The sequence below is a fragment of the Mobula hypostoma genome, chromosome 2, assembly GCF_963921235.1.
Source record: "Mobula hypostoma chromosome 2, sMobHyp1.1, whole genome shotgun sequence".
Classification (NCBI taxonomy): domain Eukaryota; kingdom Metazoa; phylum Chordata; class Chondrichthyes; order Myliobatiformes; family Myliobatidae; genus Mobula; species Mobula hypostoma.
In genome coordinates this window covers 53,287,571-53,310,679 of record NC_086098.1, presented here as the reverse complement: position 1 = coordinate 53,310,679, position 23,109 = coordinate 53,287,571, and the positions used below count along the sequence as shown (strand labels likewise).

The following is a 23,109-nucleotide window of genomic DNA, read 5'->3' as shown; positions in this document are numbered from 1 at the left end:
CATCATGTCAGCGCTCAAAAACAAAATTCAGATTTTGGACGCAAGCAACAGGAATTCTGCAGTTGCTGGAAATTCAAGCAACACACATCAAAGTTGCTGGTGAACGCAGCAGGCCAGGCAGCATCTCTAGGAAGAGGTGCAGTAGAGCCTCCTCTACTGTAAAGATGAAGCTACACATGCCCTTACACTTCCTCCCTTACCACCATTCAGGGCCCCAAACAGTCCTTCCGGGTGAGGCAACACTTCACCTGTGAGTCGACTGGGGTGATATACTGCATCCGGTGCTCCCGATGTGGCCTTTTATATATTGGCGAGACCCGACGCAGACTGGGAGACCGCTTTGCTGAACATCTACGCTCTGTCCGCCAGAGAAAGCAGGATCTCCCAGTGGCCACACATTTTAATTCCACATCCCATTCCCATTCTGACATGTCTATCCACGACCTCCTCTACTGTAAAGATGAAGCCACACTCAGGTTGGAGGAACAACACCTTATATTCCGTCTGGGTAGCCTCCAACCTGATGGCATGAACATCGACTTCTCTAACTTCCGCTAGGCCCCACCTCCCCCTCGTACCCCATCTGTTACTTATTTTTATGCACACATTCTTTCTCTCACTCTCCTTTTTCTCCCTCTGTCCCTCTGAATATACCTCTTGCCCATCCTCTGGGTCCCCCCCCCTTGTCTTTCTTCCTGGACCTCCTGTCCCATGATCCTCTGGTATCCCCTTTTGCCTATCACCTGTCCAGCTCTTGGCTCCATCCCTCCCCCTCCTGTCTTCTCCTATCATTTTGGATCTCCCCCTCCCCCTCCAACTTTCAAATCCCTTACTCACTCTTCCTTCAGTTAGTCCTGACGAAGAGTCTCGGCCTGAAACGTCGACTGCACCTCTTCCTAGAGATGCTGCCTGGCCTGCTGCGTTCACCAGCAACTTTGATGTGTGTTGTTCAGATTTTGGAGATTTTTGGATTTTGGAATTTCAGGTAAGGTGTACTCAACCTGTATGATGTAAATGGTGACACTGATCACCTATCCCATAATAAGACATCAAATTAATTCTCATAGTGAATTGACCTTTCTGAACAAATTCTTTTCAAGCACTTGGTGTCAAGACTGAGCTGAGCAGCCTCATGGAGAAACTTTTATGACTCTTTCCATTTCCTAGAACACTATGTTTTCTCAAATGAACAGTCTGAAGATTCTCAGAATACTGTGACAACCATTGAGGAGCAACTTTTGTTTGGAACGGCGTATCCAGACATTACTGCTCAATTTCATAGAGAGAAAGCTGAAGGAAAGGAGAAGAAGCATCAAAAAAGTAAGTTATCCACTGTTAGGAATGGATTTGTTGTTAGTTGCATTGGGAACACTGGGCCATATTTAACAGAAGCAGCTTGTGCTAGCCACTGACATACATGACAAGTGTTAATTTACTTCTTTCCATATATGCCAATGCATCATTTTGTTTGAAGCTGTCCTGATTTAAAATGGCATGGTCAACAAATAATGCCATTGCTAAGTGAGTGTTGCAGGGGGTCAGGGTTGAGAGAGGAGCCACATGAATGTCCTAGATGGGGTAAGGCCAATTTCTCTTAGCATTAGAGACATAGATGTTGAGAATTAGAGAAGCTGAGAAAGGATGTTTTTATCTAGAGGGTCAAAGGGTATTGAACTCACTGTGTGAAAGAGTGGTAGATGCAGAAAAGTTCACATTTTCTTTATATTAAAAAAAAAAATCTGAATGTGTACTTGAAGTGCAGTAACCAGCAGGACCGTGGAATAAATGCTACACAGTGGAATTACATTCGGTGACTCTTTGACTTTTGGGATACAGTGGCATTAACAAATTAAGGATGAATTTATCCACCTATGATTTTCTGCTTTGTAGCAGAGGAGAAACATAGTGAAAATGGTTGGGTTTATTTCTTGTGTCTCTAACGTTCAAGTGAATTTCAGACTTCAGGTCTGAATGTATGGAGAGAAAGGAAAAGTCTATTTAGAATGAAGGGAGCCCAAATGAGGCTGCTCCTCTTGTTCTAAGCCGCTTCACCAGATCTGGAAGACATTAATAAGTGGTTACATTTGTGCTATTTCAACAGCTGCTGTTGTATTTAATATCATACTTGTATTGGTTAGGAAAAAACAGAAGATGGTTGAGTCCTTTGTGTGGTAACAGAGTTCCCCCATTCTCCAACCCCCTCAGGCACCTGGTTTTAAAGAGCTTTGAATAAGGAACATCTTATCTTCAGAATCAGAATGCAGCCTTCTTTTGCCATTTGTCTTTGTAGAAGCCCCAATATAACTGATGGACAAATAAACTTCTGATCTATATTTGAGGATCCCAAAAGAATCGCTGTTAATTTGAAAACTTCGCTCGAACAACTTATAAACTGTCTAGGAGAAATAATGTTGTGATTTTTTTTTCTTTTAACATCTTATAAATATTTTTCCCCACCATTGCTTCCTCCTCACTCACTGTCACAGCCATGTATGTCTGGAGACTTTTTTTTGAATGAGGCATGGATTACAATTAGAAATAGAAAATCTGTGTTTTAATGTATCTTTTTATATCACACTTGTCAAAGAATGTCTGAGGCTTGTGGGCCAAGGCCAACCTTAAACCACAATGAGTAAACTGCCATTTAACAAAATGGTATTCAAAGCATTGCTTTAGCCTGACTAGGATTTTTGCATCTGCGTTTTCAATCTGCCTCTTTTTGTGTTTTAATTTAGGTAAAAATAAGAAAAGAGACAGAGCAGTACCAGTGCCTGATGAAATCTCGCAATTAATGTCAAGGATGAATTTACAACCTCTTCATAAAGGTTTGGCTGCAAAAGTGGAACCTGGTCCAAAAAGTTCAGGTCAACAAACAAATCCCTCCAGCTACACATATATGAGCTCTTGTGTTAAAGTTTCTACTGATTATTCTGTGTTGCCCGAAGAATTCTGGAAGGAATCTAAAGAAATAATTTCCCAACCTGCAAATCATCAGAGTGCAGAAGATGAAAAATCTGACAATGAGACTTTATTTCTCAGAGCATCAGAAAATAGGATGAGTCCCTCTACTACTTCCCCATCAGTATCTTCACTGGTTGCAGAGCTGCATTTAAGTGACATTGACTGGAATCAATCATTTAGTACACCACATTCAGAGTGTACTCCTACAATACAAAGTGATACTTCTGAACAAGTTCCATTAGTGACTAGTGCGAATTGTTGTGTTCCCATTAGCTCTTCCATCAAATTAACAGAGGATGAGGCATCGAAGGAAAACATTGCAGACCCTTCTCAGGAGTGTGTTCGAAAAAACATGGAGCTATTTCATGAGGATACATTTATGTTGCAGGATTTTGATCAGCTGCCTTTAAAAGAACGAATTCTATTGAAGAATTCATGCCAATTTATAACTTTGCCTCAACCAAATTTTAATTCTCGCGAAAACAACTTCTTGCTGTGTTCTACTTCTGTTCAAGGCGATTTGCCATCTGTTGGAGAACATACTGAGTCTCTTGTTGAAGAAGAACTCGCAAATAATTTTAAAAAAAAGAAGCTGACCAGGACTGTGTTTTCAGAAACTCAGGAGGCAGGAAGTGAAAGTTACTCGTCTGATAAAGCTGCTGGTCATCATACCAGGTCATTGACTGTACCTGAAAAGAAGATTTTAAAAGATTCAATGAAAAGGTTTGTTGGAACTCGTGATCCAACTGTGTTTTCAAACCAAATTTCAAAGCTAGCGAGCTCCTCCTCTACAGTGGAAAAGAACAAATTAAGCAAACAGCTCAAAATGAAACGAGCGAATGGGAGTGGATCAACAGTTGCAACAAGTGTGTGTTGCAACATGTATCTGTCTAGTGAAGATAGTGATACAGAGAATTCAATAATTAGAAAGCAAAGACGAGGCATCAGATTAAGAGCTGAGAAGAACACGCTGATCCCATTCTGCTCTTCAAAACTGGATCAACCTCAACAGAACAAGTCCAGGCCTATCTCTGGTAGAATTTGTAGCATAAACAATCAGGCTGAAACAGTTAATGTTAATATTGTAGGGAAAAGTGCCCAATTACAATTAATGGCCAAGGACAGTAAAGATGATAAATCCCAGAAAAATACTTTAGAAACTAAAATACATAGAGGCAACAATGCCATTCTGCTGGAATCACCATTGAGAGGTCTGGAAAATTACAAGCATTTCAATGTTGATGAGGATTCCATTATAGTAATAAGTGACAGTCCTCTTCCACTTTCTGAAAGGCTGAATCTTTGTCTCCAGAGTAGTTGATTTGTTATTCATGTGCAGAAATTTCAGAACAGTCAGATAACACCATGTTTGATTGTGTAAGATGTCTAACCCATAAATGTCTATTGTTTCATCTCGCTTTCAGCAGCACTACAAACTGTTAGTCAATTAAGAAGTTTTCTAGCATGCAGGTTTTAAAAATCTTAAAATTATGCTTAGCTTTCCATATTATTTTCCACTCCACTTGTAGTTAATAATGCACAGACTGATTTGCATTTTCATTTATAGAGCTAAGTTCTAAGTATAAGTAATTTCAAGAAGCTAGTTTAAATATTTCACTTGCATTGGGAACATTTTAATCCCCTCTCAGCCCTTCGTTCCATTCATTTTATTGTTTCTTTAAGCAGAATGAAACCCACTTGGATTAAGGTTAAAGATAATAAAGGATCGCTCCTTGATAAGTTTGGTCTACAAATAATAGTGGGATAATGCATGTAGACAATTTTGGTAAATGAATTTTTTAAAAAATAGAATATTAATTACTGGAGATTCAGAACACCCTAGTGTTTATTGCATTTTCCCACAGTTCAAAGATATACTGGTTAGTAGGTTAATTGGTCATTGTGAAGTTGTTCTGTGATTAGACTAGAGTTAAATTGGTGGACTGCTGGGCAGCGACATTCAGTGAGCTGGTGAGCTGGTGAGCTGGAAGGGCTTGCTCTCCACGCTGTATCTCTAAAATAAAATTTTAAAATAAATGGAGATGTGGAAATAGAGTTTCTGCAGTCAATAGCTTACTACTCACCCAAAGGAAGATTAACTATTTTATCCATTAATAAAGAATGAAGCAGAGGAGATGGAAGTTGTGGAAATGTACTTGTTGTAGTAACAAAATGGCATTTTTAGCTGTAACAACATGGAACTTCTATCGTACCAGAGTGCTTTGCTAATAACGTTTGTTCCATCAGCATAATGTTGCACCTGAGCCCTTGACAAACTGAAGACCAGCAGGTGTGCTGCTGGAAAAATGCCAAGTGCAGTGAATGCACCCTTTCCTTGAACTGAGGTGTGGATAGCTGTACCTGTGTATAAAGGAGTGACTAAGCTATCTTTGGGAGCTATCACTGGTGCTTGTGTGGTGATTGTCTTCCCTTGCTGCAAGTAAAATAAATGCATTTATGATTGATCTACTCTGACTTCTTTGTTTGTTATGTGATGTAGCGAAAAGATACTTGTCAGAACTTGGAGGTTCCACCAAGTTGAGGTCCAACTGGTTCACCCAGTTAAAAACTTATCATTCAGTGCTTGGTCGAAGAACTGCCCAACCCCGAGACAGGATTGGAAAAAGCTATTCAGCAGCTTAAAACCATTGTTTTGTGTCGTGTGCCTAGCATTATGGATTTGGACATTTTAATGAGGGCATAGTTAGGCCCCATATTTGAATTTTGAGGTTACATTTCAGGGTTTTCAGGAACACCAAAACAGTGCCAAACTAGGGCCTGCCACCAAGACAAATGAAGATTTTTATTTAAAAAAACATGTACGATGCATTACATGTTGCCTTCCCCAAAAAAGGCAAATTGGTCTAAGATTATGGAGACACAGGGTAGAGATGAGTGTAGGAGGATACATACAGAAACTAGTACAGAAAATGGAACAATATTCAGGATTGCTAAAAGAGCAGGCTACAGGACCTGCAATTTATATTGATCTTTGGCCTGATTTGAAATATGGCCTGTTTAGGATGGAGAGCAAAACCCCAAGTAGAATTGATTTCAGCATCAAAAGATCTAGTGGACAGGGAAAAGGAGTGTAAGGGAGAAAGTCATTTCCTTGTGCAAAGATTCCTTCCACCTGAATCAGGGACACAGACCTGGCTGGGGAAGAGGAAGGAGGGGTAGAGCTGCTGGCAGAGGCCATGGAGGAAGAAATGTTTGCGTTAACTGTAGGCAAGTAGGACACTGGGCGAGAGACTGGCTGGCCCTCTTATAGGCAGGCAAGTAAACCTTGCATAGATGGATCTCAGAATTTCCTCAGTGCCATCTTTACCATTAATAGTACATGGGGATGAGTAATAATAATCTTGACAGGTCCTAAGATCCCCAGATTGGTCAGGCATGGCTACCTATTCAGGTACCTAAGCTTACTACCCGGCACTCTTGTGAACCCACCATAGTCCTGAATGTCAGTAGACAATGCAAACAGTTTCTGGTGGATGCAGGAGCCACCTAAGATGAAAGAGGATGTTATTTGTGTAACTGGAATGGGGACAACCTATTAATGTCCCAAAATCAGACCCGCTGAAGGTTAGCATGGGAGACCGGAATGTGTATCATACCTTTCTACTTTCTCCAGATGTGCCAGTAAACTTGCGTGGAAGAAATTTATTGTATATATGTGAGCTGCTATTACCTGCACTCTGAGGGGCTTAGCGTGTGTATACCAGAGAGGCATTGTGGACAATACTATTTCAGTAGTAATCTACCTATTTTGTGTAAGTTTGGAACATTTTTATGAGAATGCCTTGAAAGCCTCCGGAGATTTCTCTAGATTCCGTTTAGACCTACAATTCAGTAAGTGGCACTGTTATCTTCACTGTATGGCTTATTATGACAGCTGGAAATGACTATATTATGCATCAGAACCTGAATGCTCTACTCCCCTTCAGGGCATGATACCCTCTTTCGCCTGAGGCTGAGAAGGGAATTGATAGATCATGTAAATCAAACGTGGTATACCCCTGGTTTATCACAAGCTGTAAATCAAGGTTGTGAACAATGTATGATATGTATTTTACAAAATCCAGGGAAATTAGTGAAGGTGGAAGGATCTCATACGGCATCCTCTGGTGAACCATTTGTGCATTTACCGATAGATTTTTGTAGAATTATCTTCATATGGATATGTATTGGTCATTATTGATATTTTTTATGCTGGATTAAAGCATATCCTTGCAGAAAGAATGATGCAGTTACAGTAGTTAAATGATTATTGAAGGAAATTATCTTAAGTTTCGAGATCTCTTGGAAAGAGTCTAGTGACAATGGTACCCATTAACTGGGAAGGTAATAAAAGTAGTACGTAAGGCTTTACAGATTGACCAACGTTTCCATTTTAGCTACCATCAATTGGCTGGCTGAGAAGAAAGAATGAATGGAACAATTAAAAACAAGTTTAGTAAAATGTGAGGAAACTGGATTGAGATAGAAAGAAATGTTGCCTTTGGTCCTCATGACCGTGAGGGCCACAAGCAATATGACTTCTGGCTTGTCCCCCAACAAAATCATAATGGGGCAGTCATTGCACATGCCATTTGATGCACTACTAGGGTTAAGCAAATGAACATGTATAATTTGGAGCAACACACACAAAATGCTGGAAGAAACCGGGTCAGGTAGCATTTTGGCAAAGAGTAAAGAGTCAATGTTAGGGCCGAGAACCTTCATCACGATTGGAAAAAAGGATGAGAAGTTAGAGGAAGAAGGTGGGCAAAGGGGAAGAAGTACAAGGTGGTAGGAGATGAGTAAAACTGGGGAGAGTTGAAGTAAGCTGGGAAGCTGATTGGTGAAAGAGATAAACGGCTTTAGAAGGGGGAATCTGACAGGAGAGGGTAGAAGACCATGGAAGAGAGGGGGAGGTGATGGGCAGGTAAGGAGATGAAGCGAGAGAGGGAAACCGGAATAAGGAGTGGTGAAGGTGGGGGTGGGCAATTATCGTAAGTTTGCGAAATGGATGTTCATGCCAACAGGTTGGAGGCTACATAGACAAAATACAAGATATTGCTCTTCCAACCTGAGTGTGACCGTAGAGGAGGCCATAGACTAACATGTTGGAATGGAAATGGGAAGTAGAATTAAAATAGGTGGCCACCGGGAGATCCTTCTTTTTCTGGTGGATGGAATGTAGATGTTCAGCGAAATGGTCTCCCAATCTATGTCAGGACTCAACAATATACGGGAAGCCACATCAGGAGCACCAAACACAGTAGATGACATCAACAGATCCAGGGGTGATGTGTCGCCTCGCCTGGAAGGACTGTTTGGGGCTCTGAATAGGAATGACAGAGGAGGTGTAGGGGCAGATATGGCACTTGTTCTGCCTGCAAGGATAAGTACCAGGAGGGAGATCAGTGGGGAGGGGTGAATGGACAAGGGAGTTCAGAGGGGAGTGATCGCTGTGAAAAGTGGGGGACGGTGTAGGGAAAGATGTGCTTGATGGTGGGATCCCATTGGAGATGACGTAAGTTACGAAGAATTAATGTGCTGAATGCAGAGGCTGCTGGAGTGGTAGGTACATAATCTGGATGAAAACATGTTGGCCTGATGTGTATCCTTGACAAAAAGTATCACCTAGTGTTATCAACAGGTGAAGGAAGCATAATGATGACTGACACTAAGTGTCACAACATACAGCTAGAGATTACGAAGATGATTGGATATTTAAGAGGAAGAATTGCTTGCAACCTCTATTTTAAGGACCATTCCAGGTACTGTGGGTCACTAATATAATTATCAAGGTAAGAGAGAAGCCATCATAGATACATACGTCTCATTGTAAAAAGAGTTCTGCGCCAACATAAACATGAGACCCCCCAACACTGGACAGATCGCCCTGCTTGTACCAGTGATGCCGGAACTAATGGATATCTTGGCATATAACAGTGCCCCTCCTCATAACTATTTCCTTTCCCTCAGTTATGAATATGCCCAATGATTGAATGTTTTGGCATGTTGGATTTGTGCCCATATTCCATTCCACGGTGAAGGAGGCATCTTGCTATGAGCAGTTTCCTTTACTTACCGTAAATGGGGTTTTCCTATGCATTCAGGAATAACTCGGGGATGAGCAGAGCCGAACTGAAAACCCTGAATATTTACAGGACAGACACTGTTTGTCATTATGAGTGTTTTAATAGATGATCTGTTCTCCCCCCCCCCCCCCGCCCCCACCTTAAGCACAATTGGTGCAGCCCCAGGAAGTATGGTGACCACGTTCCCCACATGAAATTGTCCAGTGCACTGGCTAGGGGTGTTGATCAGGTAACATCACTGCAACTGGAAGGACAAGGGCCTCTATCTGGGGAGCAGAACTGACTAATCTCATTCCTCCCTGTTTACTGAACGGCACTTAATGGGAATATGGTTTCTGGGCTGCTGGGCAAGTCCCCCACGTATGAGGGGAAGTGGAGAAAGCCATGGCCCTGGAAGGGCTGCTGTTGTCTTGCCTACGTAGTGCTCCACATGCAACACTTGGTGTCACTACCTCACCACCTTCTGGTCCGGTGGCCCATGGATCTGGAACAGAAGCTGAGAGATTTTGCATGATGGCCTTTCCCATGTATGGGACTGCAAAATTGTCCCGGTAACTGATTAATATGGCATCGGCTTTGGAATAAATAGCGAATGAGACTGCTTATGCCCTTGATCAGACCCAAGAAGCATTAACAATGTTGATTGCAGAACTGGTGGCTACATTACAGAACAGAATGGATTGTGCCCTGATAGTACAACATTCTTGCCCTTAAATACCTGACAAATCAGAACATATAACTAATTTGACAACTGAGAAGCTACCAAAGAGATTAAGAAAGTAGGACATCAGTATCACAACTATTGCATTCCGGGAGGTGGATGGTGGCTATTTGGGACTCTGGGAGGATGACAGGCAATAATTCTGCATTATGGTATAACTATTGATTTTATCATAATGACTTGTATGATTTTTTAATGTAAATTAACAGGACAAAGGAGGGGATATTAAGGAAAGGAATGGGTACTCATTGGTGAAAAGAGAACTTTGGGTAGGGCTTTGAAACTGCATTATTGCTTTATATACCTGTGTATATTTTAGTGGTGAAATGCGTTGTCATGAAATAACAAAAAGGAGTGAATGTGGAAGTGTATTTGTAGTAACAAAATGGCATTTTATCTATAACAAAATGGAACATCTATTGTACCAGAGTACTTTGATAATAGTGCTCAAGCAACATATGCCAATGGAACATGAGTCCTCGGCAAACTGCAGACTAACAGATGCATTACTAGAAGGATGCTAAGTACTGTACACTGATTAAGCAGAAGGACAGAATGTGCCTTTTCCTTTAACTGAGGTGTAGGTAGCTGCACATGTGTACAAAGGATGCTATCTGTGTTTTGGAGGCTATCACCAGTGCTTGTCCGGTGATGGTCTCCCTGTACTACAAGTAAAATTAATGTGTTTATGATTGATCCACTCTGAATTATTTTCTATGGGACATAGTGAAAAGATGCTTGATAAAGTAAAAGCAGGAAACCTAAACTATTGGTCACCATGAAATCTGTTTTGATATGATAATAGAGGGTACAAGTATTATGTTATTATTAGGCAGTTAATTTTAAAATAATTTTCTATTTGAGGAGCCAAGGATAAAATGATTAATAAACTGATTTAAAACAACACTGGCAAGCTGAAACAAAATGCTGCAAGTGGTCAAAAGCATCTGTGGAAAGCAAACAGTTAATAATTCAGGCTCATGATCCATTATCAGAATTAGGCTTATTCTCATTGATATATGTCATGAAATTTGTCATTTTGTAGCAGCAGTACAATGCAAGGACATAAAAGCTAATTATTACAAATAAACAAAAATACAAAGTAGAATAGCAAGGTAGTATTCATGTTTCATGGACTGTTTAGAACTCTGATGGAGGGGAGGAAGCTGTCCCTAAAATGTCCATTGTGGATCTTCATGCTTCCTGAGAGTAGAGTCATACAGCACCCAAATAGGCCCTTTAGCTCATCTAATCCATGCTGAACTTTTATTCTGCCTAGATCCATCAACCTGCACCTGAACCATACCCCTCTAAACTTCTCTTAACTATGTATTTATCCAAACTTTAAATGCTGTAATTGAACCGATATCCACCACTTGTGCTGGCATCTCAATCCACTCACACCACCCTCTGAGAGAAGAGGTTCCCCTTAAGTTTTTCACCTTTCACCCTTAACCTATGATTTCTAGTTCTCGCTCAACCTCAGTGAAAATGGCCTGTGTGCAATTACCCTATCTATACCTCTATAATTTTGTATATCTCTATCAAATATCCCCTCATTCTCCCATGCTCTGTAAAATAAAGTTTGAACCTATTCATCTCCTCCCTGTGACTCAAGTCCCAGCAACATCATTGTAAATTTTTTCTGCACTCTTTTACTGTTAATCATATCTTTCCTGTAGGTAGGTGACTGGAACTGCACATAATACACTAAATTTGGCCTCATCAACATCTTGTACAAGTTAAGTCAAGTCACTTTTTATTGTCATTTCAACCATAACTGCTAGTACAGTACACAGTAAAAACAAGACAACATTTTTCAGGACCATGGTGCTTCATGAAGCAATACAAAGACTACACCAAACTACATAAAACAACACAAAAACTACACTAGAATATAGACCTACTCAGGACTGCATAAAGTGCACAAAATAGTGCAGGCATTATAATAAATAATAAACAAGACAATATGCACAGTAGAGGGCAGTAGGTTGGTGTCAGTCCAGGCTCTGGGTATTGATGGCTTGGGCGAAGAAACTGTTACATAGTCTGGTCATGAGAGCCCGAATGCTTCGGTGCCTTTTGCCAGATGCAAGGAAGAAGAGTTTGTATGAGGGGTGCGTGGGGTCCTTCATAATGCTGTTTGCTTTGCAGGTGCAGCATGTGGTGTAAATGTCTGTAATGGCGGGAAGAGAGACCCCAATGATCTTCTCAGCTGACCTCACTATCCACTGCAGGGTCTTGCAATCCGAGATGGTGCAATTTCTGAACCAGGCAGTGATGCAGCTGCTCAGGATGCTCTCAGTACAAACTCTGTAGAATGTGGTGAGGATGGGGGGGTGGGAGATGGACTTTTCTCAGCCTTCGCAGAAAGTAGAGACGCTGTTGGGCTTTCTTTGCTATGGAGCTGGTGTTGAGGGACCAGGTGGGATTCTCTGCCAGGTGAACACCAAGAAATTTGGTGCTCTTAACGATCTCTACAGAGGAGTCGTCGATGTTCAGTGGAGAGTGGTCGCTCCGTGTCCTCCTGAAGTCAACAACCATCTCTTTTGTTTTGGTTACATTCGGAGACAGGTTGTTGGCTCTGCACCAGTCTGTTAGCCGCTGCACCTCCTCTCTGTATGCTGACTCATCGTTCTTGCTGATGAGACCCACCACTGTTGTGTCATTGGCGAACTTGATGATGTGGTTCGAGCTGTGTGTTGCAGCACAGTCGTGGGTCAGCAGAGTGAACAGCAGTGGACTGAGCACACAGTCCTGGGGGGCCCCGTGCTCAGTGTGATGGTGTTGGAGATGCTGCTGCCAATCCGGACTGACTGAGGTCTCCCAGTCAGGAAGTCTAGGATCCAGTTGCAGAGGGAGGTTTTCAGGCCCAGTAGGCTCAGCTTTCCAATCAGGTGCTGAGGAATGATTATGTTGAATGCAGAAACTCGAGACGCTGCTGGGCTTTTTTTGTTATGGAGTTGGTGTTGAGGGACCAGGTGAGATTCTCCGCCAGGTGAACACCAAGAAATTTGGTGCTCTTAATGATCTCTACAGAGGAGTCGTCAAACTTCAGCATACCATCCCTATGCTTATACTCAGTGGCCTGATTTATGAAAGGCAATAGGGCAAAAGCTCTCTTTTCAACCCCATCTACTTGTGATGCCGCTTTCAAGGGACTATGGATCTGTATCTGCGGGATCTCTTGTGTTCATGATTTCTTGCTGCATCTGCATGAATCTGTATTCCTAGATCCATCTGCTCTTCCACATTCTCAGTGCCCTATTGTTCACTTTGTGAGCCCTACCCTGGTTTTTGCTCCCAAGGTGCACACCTCACAGTTGACTGCACTAAAATCCAGCTGCCATTTTTCAGCCCTTTTTTTTTTAACCAGCTGTCCCGGATCCTGCTGACAGCTTTGACAACCTTCCTTGCTGGTCACTGTGCCCCCAATGAAATTTCCTCCAGACAGTCAAGCCATTGCTGTTCTGTCATCTATCCTGCTAGCATCCCCTTGCAATCAACTTTGGGGAGCTCCTCTTTCATGCCTCTGCAGCTTCCTTTATCCCACTGATTCAACTGACTTCATCATCTCCCTCTCAAACTACAGGTTGAATCCTATCAGATTATGATCACTGCCTCCCAAGAGTTCCTTTACCTTAAGCATACAAATAAAATCTTGTTCATTACACAACACACAATCCAGAATTGCCTTTCCCCTAGTAGGCTCAACCGCAGGCCCCTCTGAAAAGTCATCTTGTAGGCATTCTACAAAATTCCCTTTCTTGAGATCTAGCACTGACCTGATTTTCCCAATCTGCCTGCATAATTAAATCCCACATGACTATTGCCCTTATTACATGCCTTTTCTATTTTCCATTGAAATTTATATCCCACATATGAACAGGGCCATTAAGAGATGGGGAAACAAAAATAGGTAACAGCACAAATATTAAATTATTAATTTTCTTTGATATTTACTGGCCAGGTACAACTGCAGGCCATAGCATTATTTGGTGAGAATAGTAATGAAATAGCTGCATTTTGAACACAGAACTGTAACGTAGGTACTGGTTCCATGGCCCACCATGTCTACATAGACCATGATACCAATCCAGATGTCTAAATGCATCTTAAAGGTACTACCATTTCCCCAGTCACCTTCCACTCTGTGTAAATTAACACAAAAATTGCCTCATGAGTCCTTGAAACTTTTACCTCTCTTAAACATTTTTAAATATCAAGAGACATATAAGTATTGAACTAATTGAAGTAATAGGATGTTCCCCCATTAACCTGGATGGCTTGCACCCTTGAATGTTTAAAAGTAGGAACAAGATTGCACAAACTATGTAATAATGTCAGGAAAATGAGATGAATTAGTAAGTATCTAACCTAAATTCTTTGTTTAAAAAGGGGGAAGAGTATATATTCAATAATTAATGACCATTACCTGTTATTAGTGGTAAGAAAAAATGTTCCATTCCATCCCACCCCAAGCAACTGGGAGAACTAAAGAACTTATTTAAAAAATGTATGATGAAGTTCAGTCAGTGTGATTTGAGCATTGGAATTCTCGATCATCAACAATGCTTTTTTGAAAAGGTAACAGATAAAGGACGATGTTAATGCAAAAGCTACTGTATATCTAGAGTTTCAAAAGGGCTTTGATAAGGTATCCAAAGCACACAAATGGATAAGGTCAGAAAGCCAGAGCCAGAGACATTGAATGGATTCTAACTGGCTTCTGGACAGAAAACAGTAAGAGGAAGGAGCATCCATGGAAGGTGGCAGTGGGCAGGGATGGACCACAAGGATCACGTCTAATACAGTGGCTTGCTTACAATCTAGAATTTGGAACTGAGTACAGTTTTCTGAGTATGCAGATGATGCTAACTTGAAGGGTAAGTTCATTATAAAAGAGGTTTGCAATTATTTATAATAGATGATCAAATGAATGAATGAATTCTCCGTCGGTCAGGATCGACCACAGGTGGTGCACCCTAGCTGTTGAGATCTGCAAGCCAGTGCAGTACAATATGGAGTGCAAGCTGTTACCCATGTAGCAAACTCCCCCTCTCCATGCATCTGATGAACTTAAAGGAATGGCAGAGACCGATACAGTTTGGCAACAGCAGTGTCGCAAGAGTTACCAGCCAGTGTTGAACTCAATGTAGAATTGCCTTAACGACTGCAGCTCCAGCTTTTTCCCTTGGTGTTTACTCCCAAAGCCTTCCCCATGGGTGGATATAGCCGCAAGGCAGCGGAGGATTGAGATCAGAGTTTTCCCTCTAGATGAGCTGCCAACCACAGCTGATGAATCCTGTCTGCCCAAAGTGACTGGTTTTAAGGTGCTAGTCGTCTGCCTTTGCCCCTTCTCCTGTCAGTAAAACCAGTTCCGCTGGGCTTCATAGCTAAGCCACATGTGAAGGCCAGGAACTGGACTTGGTTATCAGAGGTTATTTAAGTTGCATGCCATTGGGAGCATCTAATAGGTAGTGGGAGCTTGCCTCCATTACCACCTCTGCCTATAACAACCTTAAGGAACATGTAACTTTGATTGAGTTCTGATTCTTGGTGACTTTAATATTCATGTTTGCTGTCCCACTAAGCCTCTCGTGAGTGATTTTATGCATCTGCTTGAGTCTTTTAATCTTGCTTTGCTTATCACTGGACCCACTCACATGCTAGGCCGCACACTTGACCTGGTCTTATCATCTGGTTTTCCGATCCGCAATGTGGAAATAATTGATGCGTGTCAGTCGGATTATAGTGCTGTTATGTTTGATGTTTCTCTGCCTTTTTCCCCTTCTAAATTTCATCTTCCTGTACGTTGCTCTTGTTATATTAACTCTTGGACTGCCAATAAGTTCTCTGAGGCTCTCACAGCTGCTCCTAATACCTGCACTATTGAGGCTTCTCCTCCCCATCTCAGCACTGAGGAACTTACTTCCTTATTTAATACCACCTGCTCTTCGATTCTGAATACTGTTGCTCCCCTTAAATTCAAAAGCCTAAGCCGAAAGGTCTGCCTTAGCTTAATGACACCACCAGAGCCCTGAGGAGGAGGTGCAGAATATCCGAACGAAAGTGGAAGTGTGATAAGCTTCGAATTTCCTTTGAAATTTTGAGATACAACCTTCACAAATACCAGGATGCAGTTAAGGCTGCGAGAGCAAAATACTTTTCTGACCTAATTCCTAACAACTCTCGTAATCCCAAGGTCTTATTCAGTACCATAAATTCTGTCATTTGTCCTGCCCCCCAGTATTAGTTTAGAAGTGTCCCCTGCTAAGTGCAAAGAATTTTTAAAATTCTTCATTAGCAAAGTTGAAGACATTAGAATGAACATCCCCCCCCCCCCCCATCCGTGACCTAATTGTCTCACTGGTCCGTTCATCTAAACTAGACTGTTTCCAACCCATCACGCTACCCTCCCTTACAAAAATTGTTTCCACCATGAAACCTGCAATCTGCCCCCTTGACATTGTCCCCACTGCCCTCCTGAAGGAGGTCTTTGACATAACCGGTCCCAGCACCCTCTCGATGATCAACAACTCCCTGGCCACTGGTACCATTCCAACCTGCTTCCCCTCCTGAAAAAAACAAACTTAGACCCTACCTTACCTAGTAACTACACTCCTATTTCTAAACTATTGCTGTCAAAGGTTCGCGAAAAGGTTATTCTTAGTCAATTGCTGCCCTATCTACACCAAAACAACATCTTGGAAAGATCTCAGTCAGGTTTTAAAGCTTGTCATAGCACAGAGTCTGCCCTGCTGAAAGTGTACAATGATCTCCTCCTCCCTACTGACTCAGGTGACTCTGCCATCCTAATTCTTCTTGGCCTCAGCGCAGCATTCAATACTGTGGATCATGCCATCTTAATAGACTGTCTCCAGTACAGGGCTGATGTTGATGGCACTGCCTTGAACTGGTTCACATCCTACCTCAAAAATAGAAGCTTCTCCATCAACATAGGCAAATGTTCCTCTCCTCCAGCTAGTTTCTCCTGCGGGGTCCCACAAGGCTCCATCCTAGGTCCCATTCTTTTCTCTATATACATGCTTCCCCTCGGTCAAATCATTCAAAAACACGACATTTCCTTCCATTGTTATGCTGACGACATACAGCTTTATCTTCCCTTGAAACCAAAAGATCAGTCAAATCTAGTCAGCCTCATGAACTGCCTTGAGGACATAAAGTGTTGGATGGCACGAAACTTCCTACAGCTGAATGAAGGCAAGTCTGAAGTTGTCCTATTTGACCACGGCCCCCACCCCCCGACTCCATCAAAGTGATTACCAACAGTCTTGGTAACCTGTCCACCCTTGTTTTGACCCATGTCAAAAACCTTGGTGTGATTTTTGATTCTGCCTTTAAGTAAGCATTCTGCAGGTTGCTCGGGATTGGAAAATGGACGTGGACTTAGAAAAGAAGCTTGTGTTTCCCCCAGACATGGTCCTGTGGTCCACAACAGCCAAGCTGGCATATGTTGTGGAATTGACAGTACCATGGGAAGATGGTGTTGAAGGAGCTTATGAGAGGAAAAAGACCAAGTACTCTGAACTGGCAACTGAAGCTGCCCAGAATGGCTGGAAGACCAAGATTTTCCCTGTAGAAGTGGGATGCAGGGGATCCGTTACTACATCTACAACCAGTCTGTTGAAGAAGATGGGGGTGAGGGGTCACTCCCTCCAACAAGCAATCAAGTCTTTGTCAAATGCAGCAGAAGAAAGCAGCAATTGGATTTGGATTAAAAGGAAAGACAACAACTGGGCTGCAATGTGAAGACAGGAGGGTATGGAACAGAGTGGGGTGTATCTGGGACGCCAGGTAGCACCGTTGAGCCCTCTGGAGACGTCGTGAGCTTATCAACGAAATGTCAAAGAAGGAGGGTGCCCACCTGATGACCTCGATGATGTACCTACCCTCTCTCCTTGTCACCACTCCAAACCCACTGCCAACATCGAGAGTGCCAACTTACCATGGGGATTGAAACATTAAGTCCTCGTAGCTCTACTACTGACAAGCAAGTTGACGCAGTAGTAAAAGCCAGTTTTTTCCAGCTTCGTACTATTGCCAAAATCAAGTCGTTTCTCTCTTTCAAAGATCTCGAGAAAGTCATCCACACCCTTATATCCTCCCGCTTGGACTACTCCAACTCCCTGTATACTGGGATTAGTCAGTTGTCCCTGTCCAGCCTGCAACTGGTCCAGAACACTGCAGCCAGGCTCCTGACAGGTGCCCGGAAGAGGGACTATATTACTTCTATCCTGGCCTCTCTCCACTGGCTACCAGTATGGTTTAGAATTGATTTTAAGCTTCTCCTGTTTGTTTATAAAGCCCTAAATAGGCTGGCCCCCTCCTATATCGCAGACCTACTAACCCCCTATTCTACTTCCATGTCCCTCAGATCAGCTGACTTGGGGCTCCTGGCTGTCCTGCGATCTAAGTTTAAGTTCGGGGTGACCACGCCTTTGCTGTTGTAGCCTCTAGACTGTGGAACAGCATTTCCATTCCTATCAGATCTAACGTTTGAATCTTCCTGATGTGGCTGATTTTTGGTTTGTGCCTACGCTCACGTGTTATATATTTTGTGCCTATAAGCTGTGTGCGTTGTTGATTATATCTGTGTTTCTTGTATTTGTGATTTTAGCTACCTGTTATGGTTTGTACAGCACTTTGGTTAACACGTGTTGTTTTTAAATGTGCTTTATAAATAAATTTGACTTGACTTGACTATAAAACTTCAATAAGTTTCTAATAAGAAATAAGCAAGTAGTTTCCATGGGAGGAATGGGAAAGTTACATTACTTGGAAAGTACAGGTTTAGTTGGAGTGGAGGAATGAAGGGATCTACTAGAACAAACTCATCCGAAAGTCTTTTTTTTTGTAAAGTACCAGAGATTATAATGGCCTTTTTAACCAAATGTGTATGATGTGTATATTTTGCCAAAAGATGTATAATTAATAAATTTGCAGGTGATATATAAATGTTGTAGATAGCAAGGATAATCTATTAAGCTACAGCATAACACTGATCAGCTAGAAAGTCTGGCGGAGTAATGGGAGTTGGTGGTTAATCTCGACAAATATAAAATTATGCATTTGGAAATTCAAGGCAGGAAATAAAGTGGACCTAAAGTGGAAAATTTTTCACCTTAATGTAGGATGTGCTGCTTAAGATGATGGAACCACAATATTTAAGAAGCATCTAGAGGATCACTTGAATCACAAAGGTACCGAAGGACGAGATGCAGATAATTGGGGTTAGCATTGTACAATGGCCAGCATGGACGCATGATGAGCCAAGGCACCTGATTAGGAAAATCTGGCCCTTGAACCAAAGTTTTTAAAAATATAAATATTGTAGATACAGTTTAGGGGAAGGTGGATGGGCAAGCATATGTAAGGTGGAAGGGAACAGAGGTTAAGCTGATTGACCCAATTGAGGTAAGGTTAGAGAAGGTTTGAGTGGAACACAAATGCCAGATCCTCTGAATCTAAGCCATATATCCCAAGTAACACACTGAACCATCACACATTCCCTGGTAGTGAAGGCCAATGTTAATGTTCTGCTATCTGTTGAGATTGTTGGACTTTCTACCAGTAACTGTGCTAGGCATATTCATTTTAACAGTTAATGAAAGGCAGGCAAATTGGCAGAGGTTGCCTTTGCCTAGCTGAACTCTGGCACAACACAGGAGTTGTACACTATTGCATGGAAAAATTCTCAAGGCAATGCTTAGAAATATCACAGTTATGAATAGCAGAGCCTGGAGGATCTCTGTGGAAGGTTTGCTGTAAATTGATCATCCACCGATATCTGGATACTTTTTCTCTAATGTCCATAAATATGTCTAAGCTGTTAATTGTTTCTTAACATCACATCACATCACATCACATCACATTAGAAAAACGTAAGTCATAGGAGCAGAATTGGGCCGGTCGATCGAATCTGCTCTCCATCATGGCTAATTAATTATACCTCTCAACCCCCATTCTCCTGCCTTATCCCTCTAATTGTTGGCATACTGACTAATCAAAACTATCAATCTCTGCTTTAAATATAGCTTTCAACAGGTACATTTAATGTCAGAGAAATGTATACAATATGCATCCTGAAATTCTTTTTCTTCACAAACATCCATGACAACAGAGGAGTACCCCAAAGAATAAATGACAGTTAAAATGTTAGAATGCCAAAGCCCCCCCCAACCTCCCACCTCCCACCTCCCACCTCCCACACACAAACAGTAGCAACAAGACAATGAGGTGTTTGGACCAGAGATAGGGGTCGGGCCAGTTCTGCCCTCTGCTCCAAGATGTTTAGTCCATTCTACGCTGCACCGAGGCTGAGGCAGTTGCCATTTCCAGCTACTTCAGGCTACTTGTCTGCAGGATCCATGACGTTTACTCCACTAGGCACTGAACGGTGTCCAAGGCTGTGGCCTGCTCTGGCTACTCTGAAATCCATGTCTAAGGACTCACTTTCATTCTAAATATTATTTGCTTACTTTTAAGATTCTCCTCTTGTAAGGAGACAAATCTCAAGGTTCTAAAATGTATACATACTCTGATAATAAATATACTTTGAACTTATAAACTTTTGAGTACAACAGTGTGAAGAACTCTGCTATTGGAAGCAAACATTCAGCAAGCACTATGTAAATATTGCCAAAGGTTAAATGAAAATAATGCGGTTGAATAATGTTCTTTAGTAGCACTTGCACAGACTGTGAGCTGTCAAAATAAATCCAAGTTAATATTTTGGATTACATATAACTGATTAGTTACTATTTTGAGATATCCCAGTATAATTTAACAAAGATATTGTTCCACACGTCTATTATAACAGTTCTCTTATTAAGTCACATTTTAAAAAGCTCTTTCAAACTCTATATCATGTTTTGGAAGAACAAAAATGGATGCACTATTTTTATTCTCAGATTTAATTTGTCAAGGAGGAAGTTTAACCTGTATGAATGATAAAGATTTGTCACATGTGCATGCAAACATATAGTGAAATGCGCTGTTTGCATTAAGTGAAATGAGAGAGCATTGTGCTGGCCCTCTTGCAAGTGCTGCCTCACTTCCAGTGCCAACATAGCATGGCTACAACCCAATTTCCATAACCCTTATGACTTTGGTATGTGGGAGGAAACTGGAGCTCCCAAAGGAAACCAGGCTGTCACCGGGAGAACATAAAAAACTCCTTATAGACAATGGTGAGATTGGACCAATCAATCAAGCTGGAGCTGTGAAAATGTTACTTTAATCACTCTGCTATTTTGGCGTTGTTGGATAAAATTCCACAAGCAATTGTAACAGTCCTTCTTGTTCCGAGTTACTTTGCTGAAAGTGCATTACCTCCATTAATTAAGATGGCTACAGATCAAGTTTTCCCTATTGTTCATGGTAACTGTGTTAGAGAGCTCCTGAAGCACCAATGTCTGATGTCAAGATGGAGGGAAAACAAGAAGAAGAAGAAACTGAGCCACAAACTGTGGACCTAAAACAAGAAATTAAACAAAGTTTAATTAAACAAAGGAAAGAAGTGGCTTCTTTGGGTCATGGAACAAAAGTTGAGACAGAATTGTTGTGAAGAAGATGTGTATTTTATATTTGTATGATTTATTTTCTGTTGTGTAGCACAGTGTTTAACATGGAAGCCCTCCTTCAAGATCAAATATTGCCACAACATCCTGTATTAAATAAAGCCAATAATTTGCATTAATCATAAACGCTTATGCTTCTCTAATATTGTCTGATTCCTATTGGACATATTATATTTTGGAATAATTTTAAAGAGTGACAAGTCATTGTTTCTGAGGACTGATTTGTATTCATTTAATAACCAAATTATATGGTTACCTGCTGAGAATAAAGCATTGCATGTAAGTGTACCACAGTTTTGCATCCCACAATTTTGCATGCCTTAATGAACCCGAAGACTCCATTGTATCTGTTAGCATACATTTGTAAAGGTCTCTGATAAGCTGGTGACCTGATAGATCTCCTGAACCCCTGGGGAAATTTTACTTTGTTCTCCAATGATTTAAATTGCTCACTCTATGTACTACAAAAAGGTTTTTAAACAGTAGAACATTTTCAGCTGCACCAATTAAGGTAGCAAGTTAGAAAAAAATACTCAATTATTGAGACATTTTTCTGTTTGCTTAAAAAGTGAATCATTTCAATGATAAAATTATGAAAGGTAAATTTGTAGCAAACTGGAAAAAATTAATTGTTTTACTTAAAAACTTTCAACAGCATCTCTTTTATATTGTTTATAAAGATGTGAAAACATTCTTGATTCATCATTATCATCTTTTTAAACTTGAAAGAGCACTATCTATAGTAATTCAGTAGTTTATTTTTCTGTATGTGAATGTGGGAGATATCACAAGCAACTCATGCATTGGCATCATTACTGCAATTCATCAACATCCTCTTTGGAATAACTATCAAGTGAAATTAAACATCTCTATTTTAAACCTTGAAATAAGTTGTGTTTTTCTCAATTCACATCAAAAATTAAGAAATTTATTGGTAGTTCCATAAATTTTGCACTTTCTATTTGCACAAATATTATTTAACGTAGCCTTATATTCAAATATTGCAATAGACAAATGACAAGTAACAAGACCCAAGAGATCCCTTCCAAGATACCAACTCCATGTTGAGCAAAATGGTTGCTGCTTGCATTTTTCACTAAAATCACCCAATGTTTCAGAGTAGTTCATTTCAGTTTAAATATTCCTTCTAAGATATACTCTTATTAGAACCAATGCTTTTATGTATAAAACTGGGTTTTTAAAAAAAACGCTGAAGCAGAACTTGCTGCCTGCAGTAATTGATAGCTTTCATGAAAAACATAGCCTCAAATTTTTTGGTCTGCTGGTGCTGATTTGCAATAAGGTGCTGTCCTGATTGTAATATTTTGGGTTGGAGCTAGGATTCACCACAGCCACTGGTGAGCTAGTTACCTAATCGACTTTCAATATCTAGTGAAAAAATTCAAAAGCTGTTTAAAAAATGAGAGAATTCTTAATTTAAAGACTATGACAAATAACAAAAATTAATTCAAGATAGCAAATTTAAACATTTAAGCCAGCCCAATTTGCAAAATATTGTACATTTCCCAATACTTTGGCTCCTTTGGATTTCCTGTCTATTGTTTCTGCACTTCCTCTAACCTGATACTGGTTCAGAGTATTTGCTGGAATATTGCCACAAATTCACGATCAGAAATTCAGTCAGGTGGACAGTACCTCTACCTGTGCAACATCCAGGGAGAGCTAGTTGAATCCAGGGAGAGCTGGCTAAGTGGATTCGAAATTGGCTCATAGG

General features: G+C 41.1%; 1 protein-coding gene across 1 annotated transcript in view; it reads left to right on the top strand.

The window, feature by feature from the left end:
• The window catches only part of LOC134358698 (flap endonuclease GEN homolog 1), a 38,357-nt gene extending 32,950 nt beyond the window's left edge, over positions 1–5,407 (top strand). Inside the window, exons 13-14 of the mRNA XM_063071158.1 lie at positions 1,168–1,320; positions 2,736–5,407. Coding sequence (XP_062927228.1) covers positions 1,168–1,320; positions 2,736–4,282 — 1,700 coding nt within the window. The 3' untranslated portion in view covers positions 4,283–5,407. The remainder of the gene's footprint in view (positions 1–1,167; positions 1,321–2,735) is intronic.
• Positions 5,408–23,109: the final 17,702 nt, after the last annotated feature.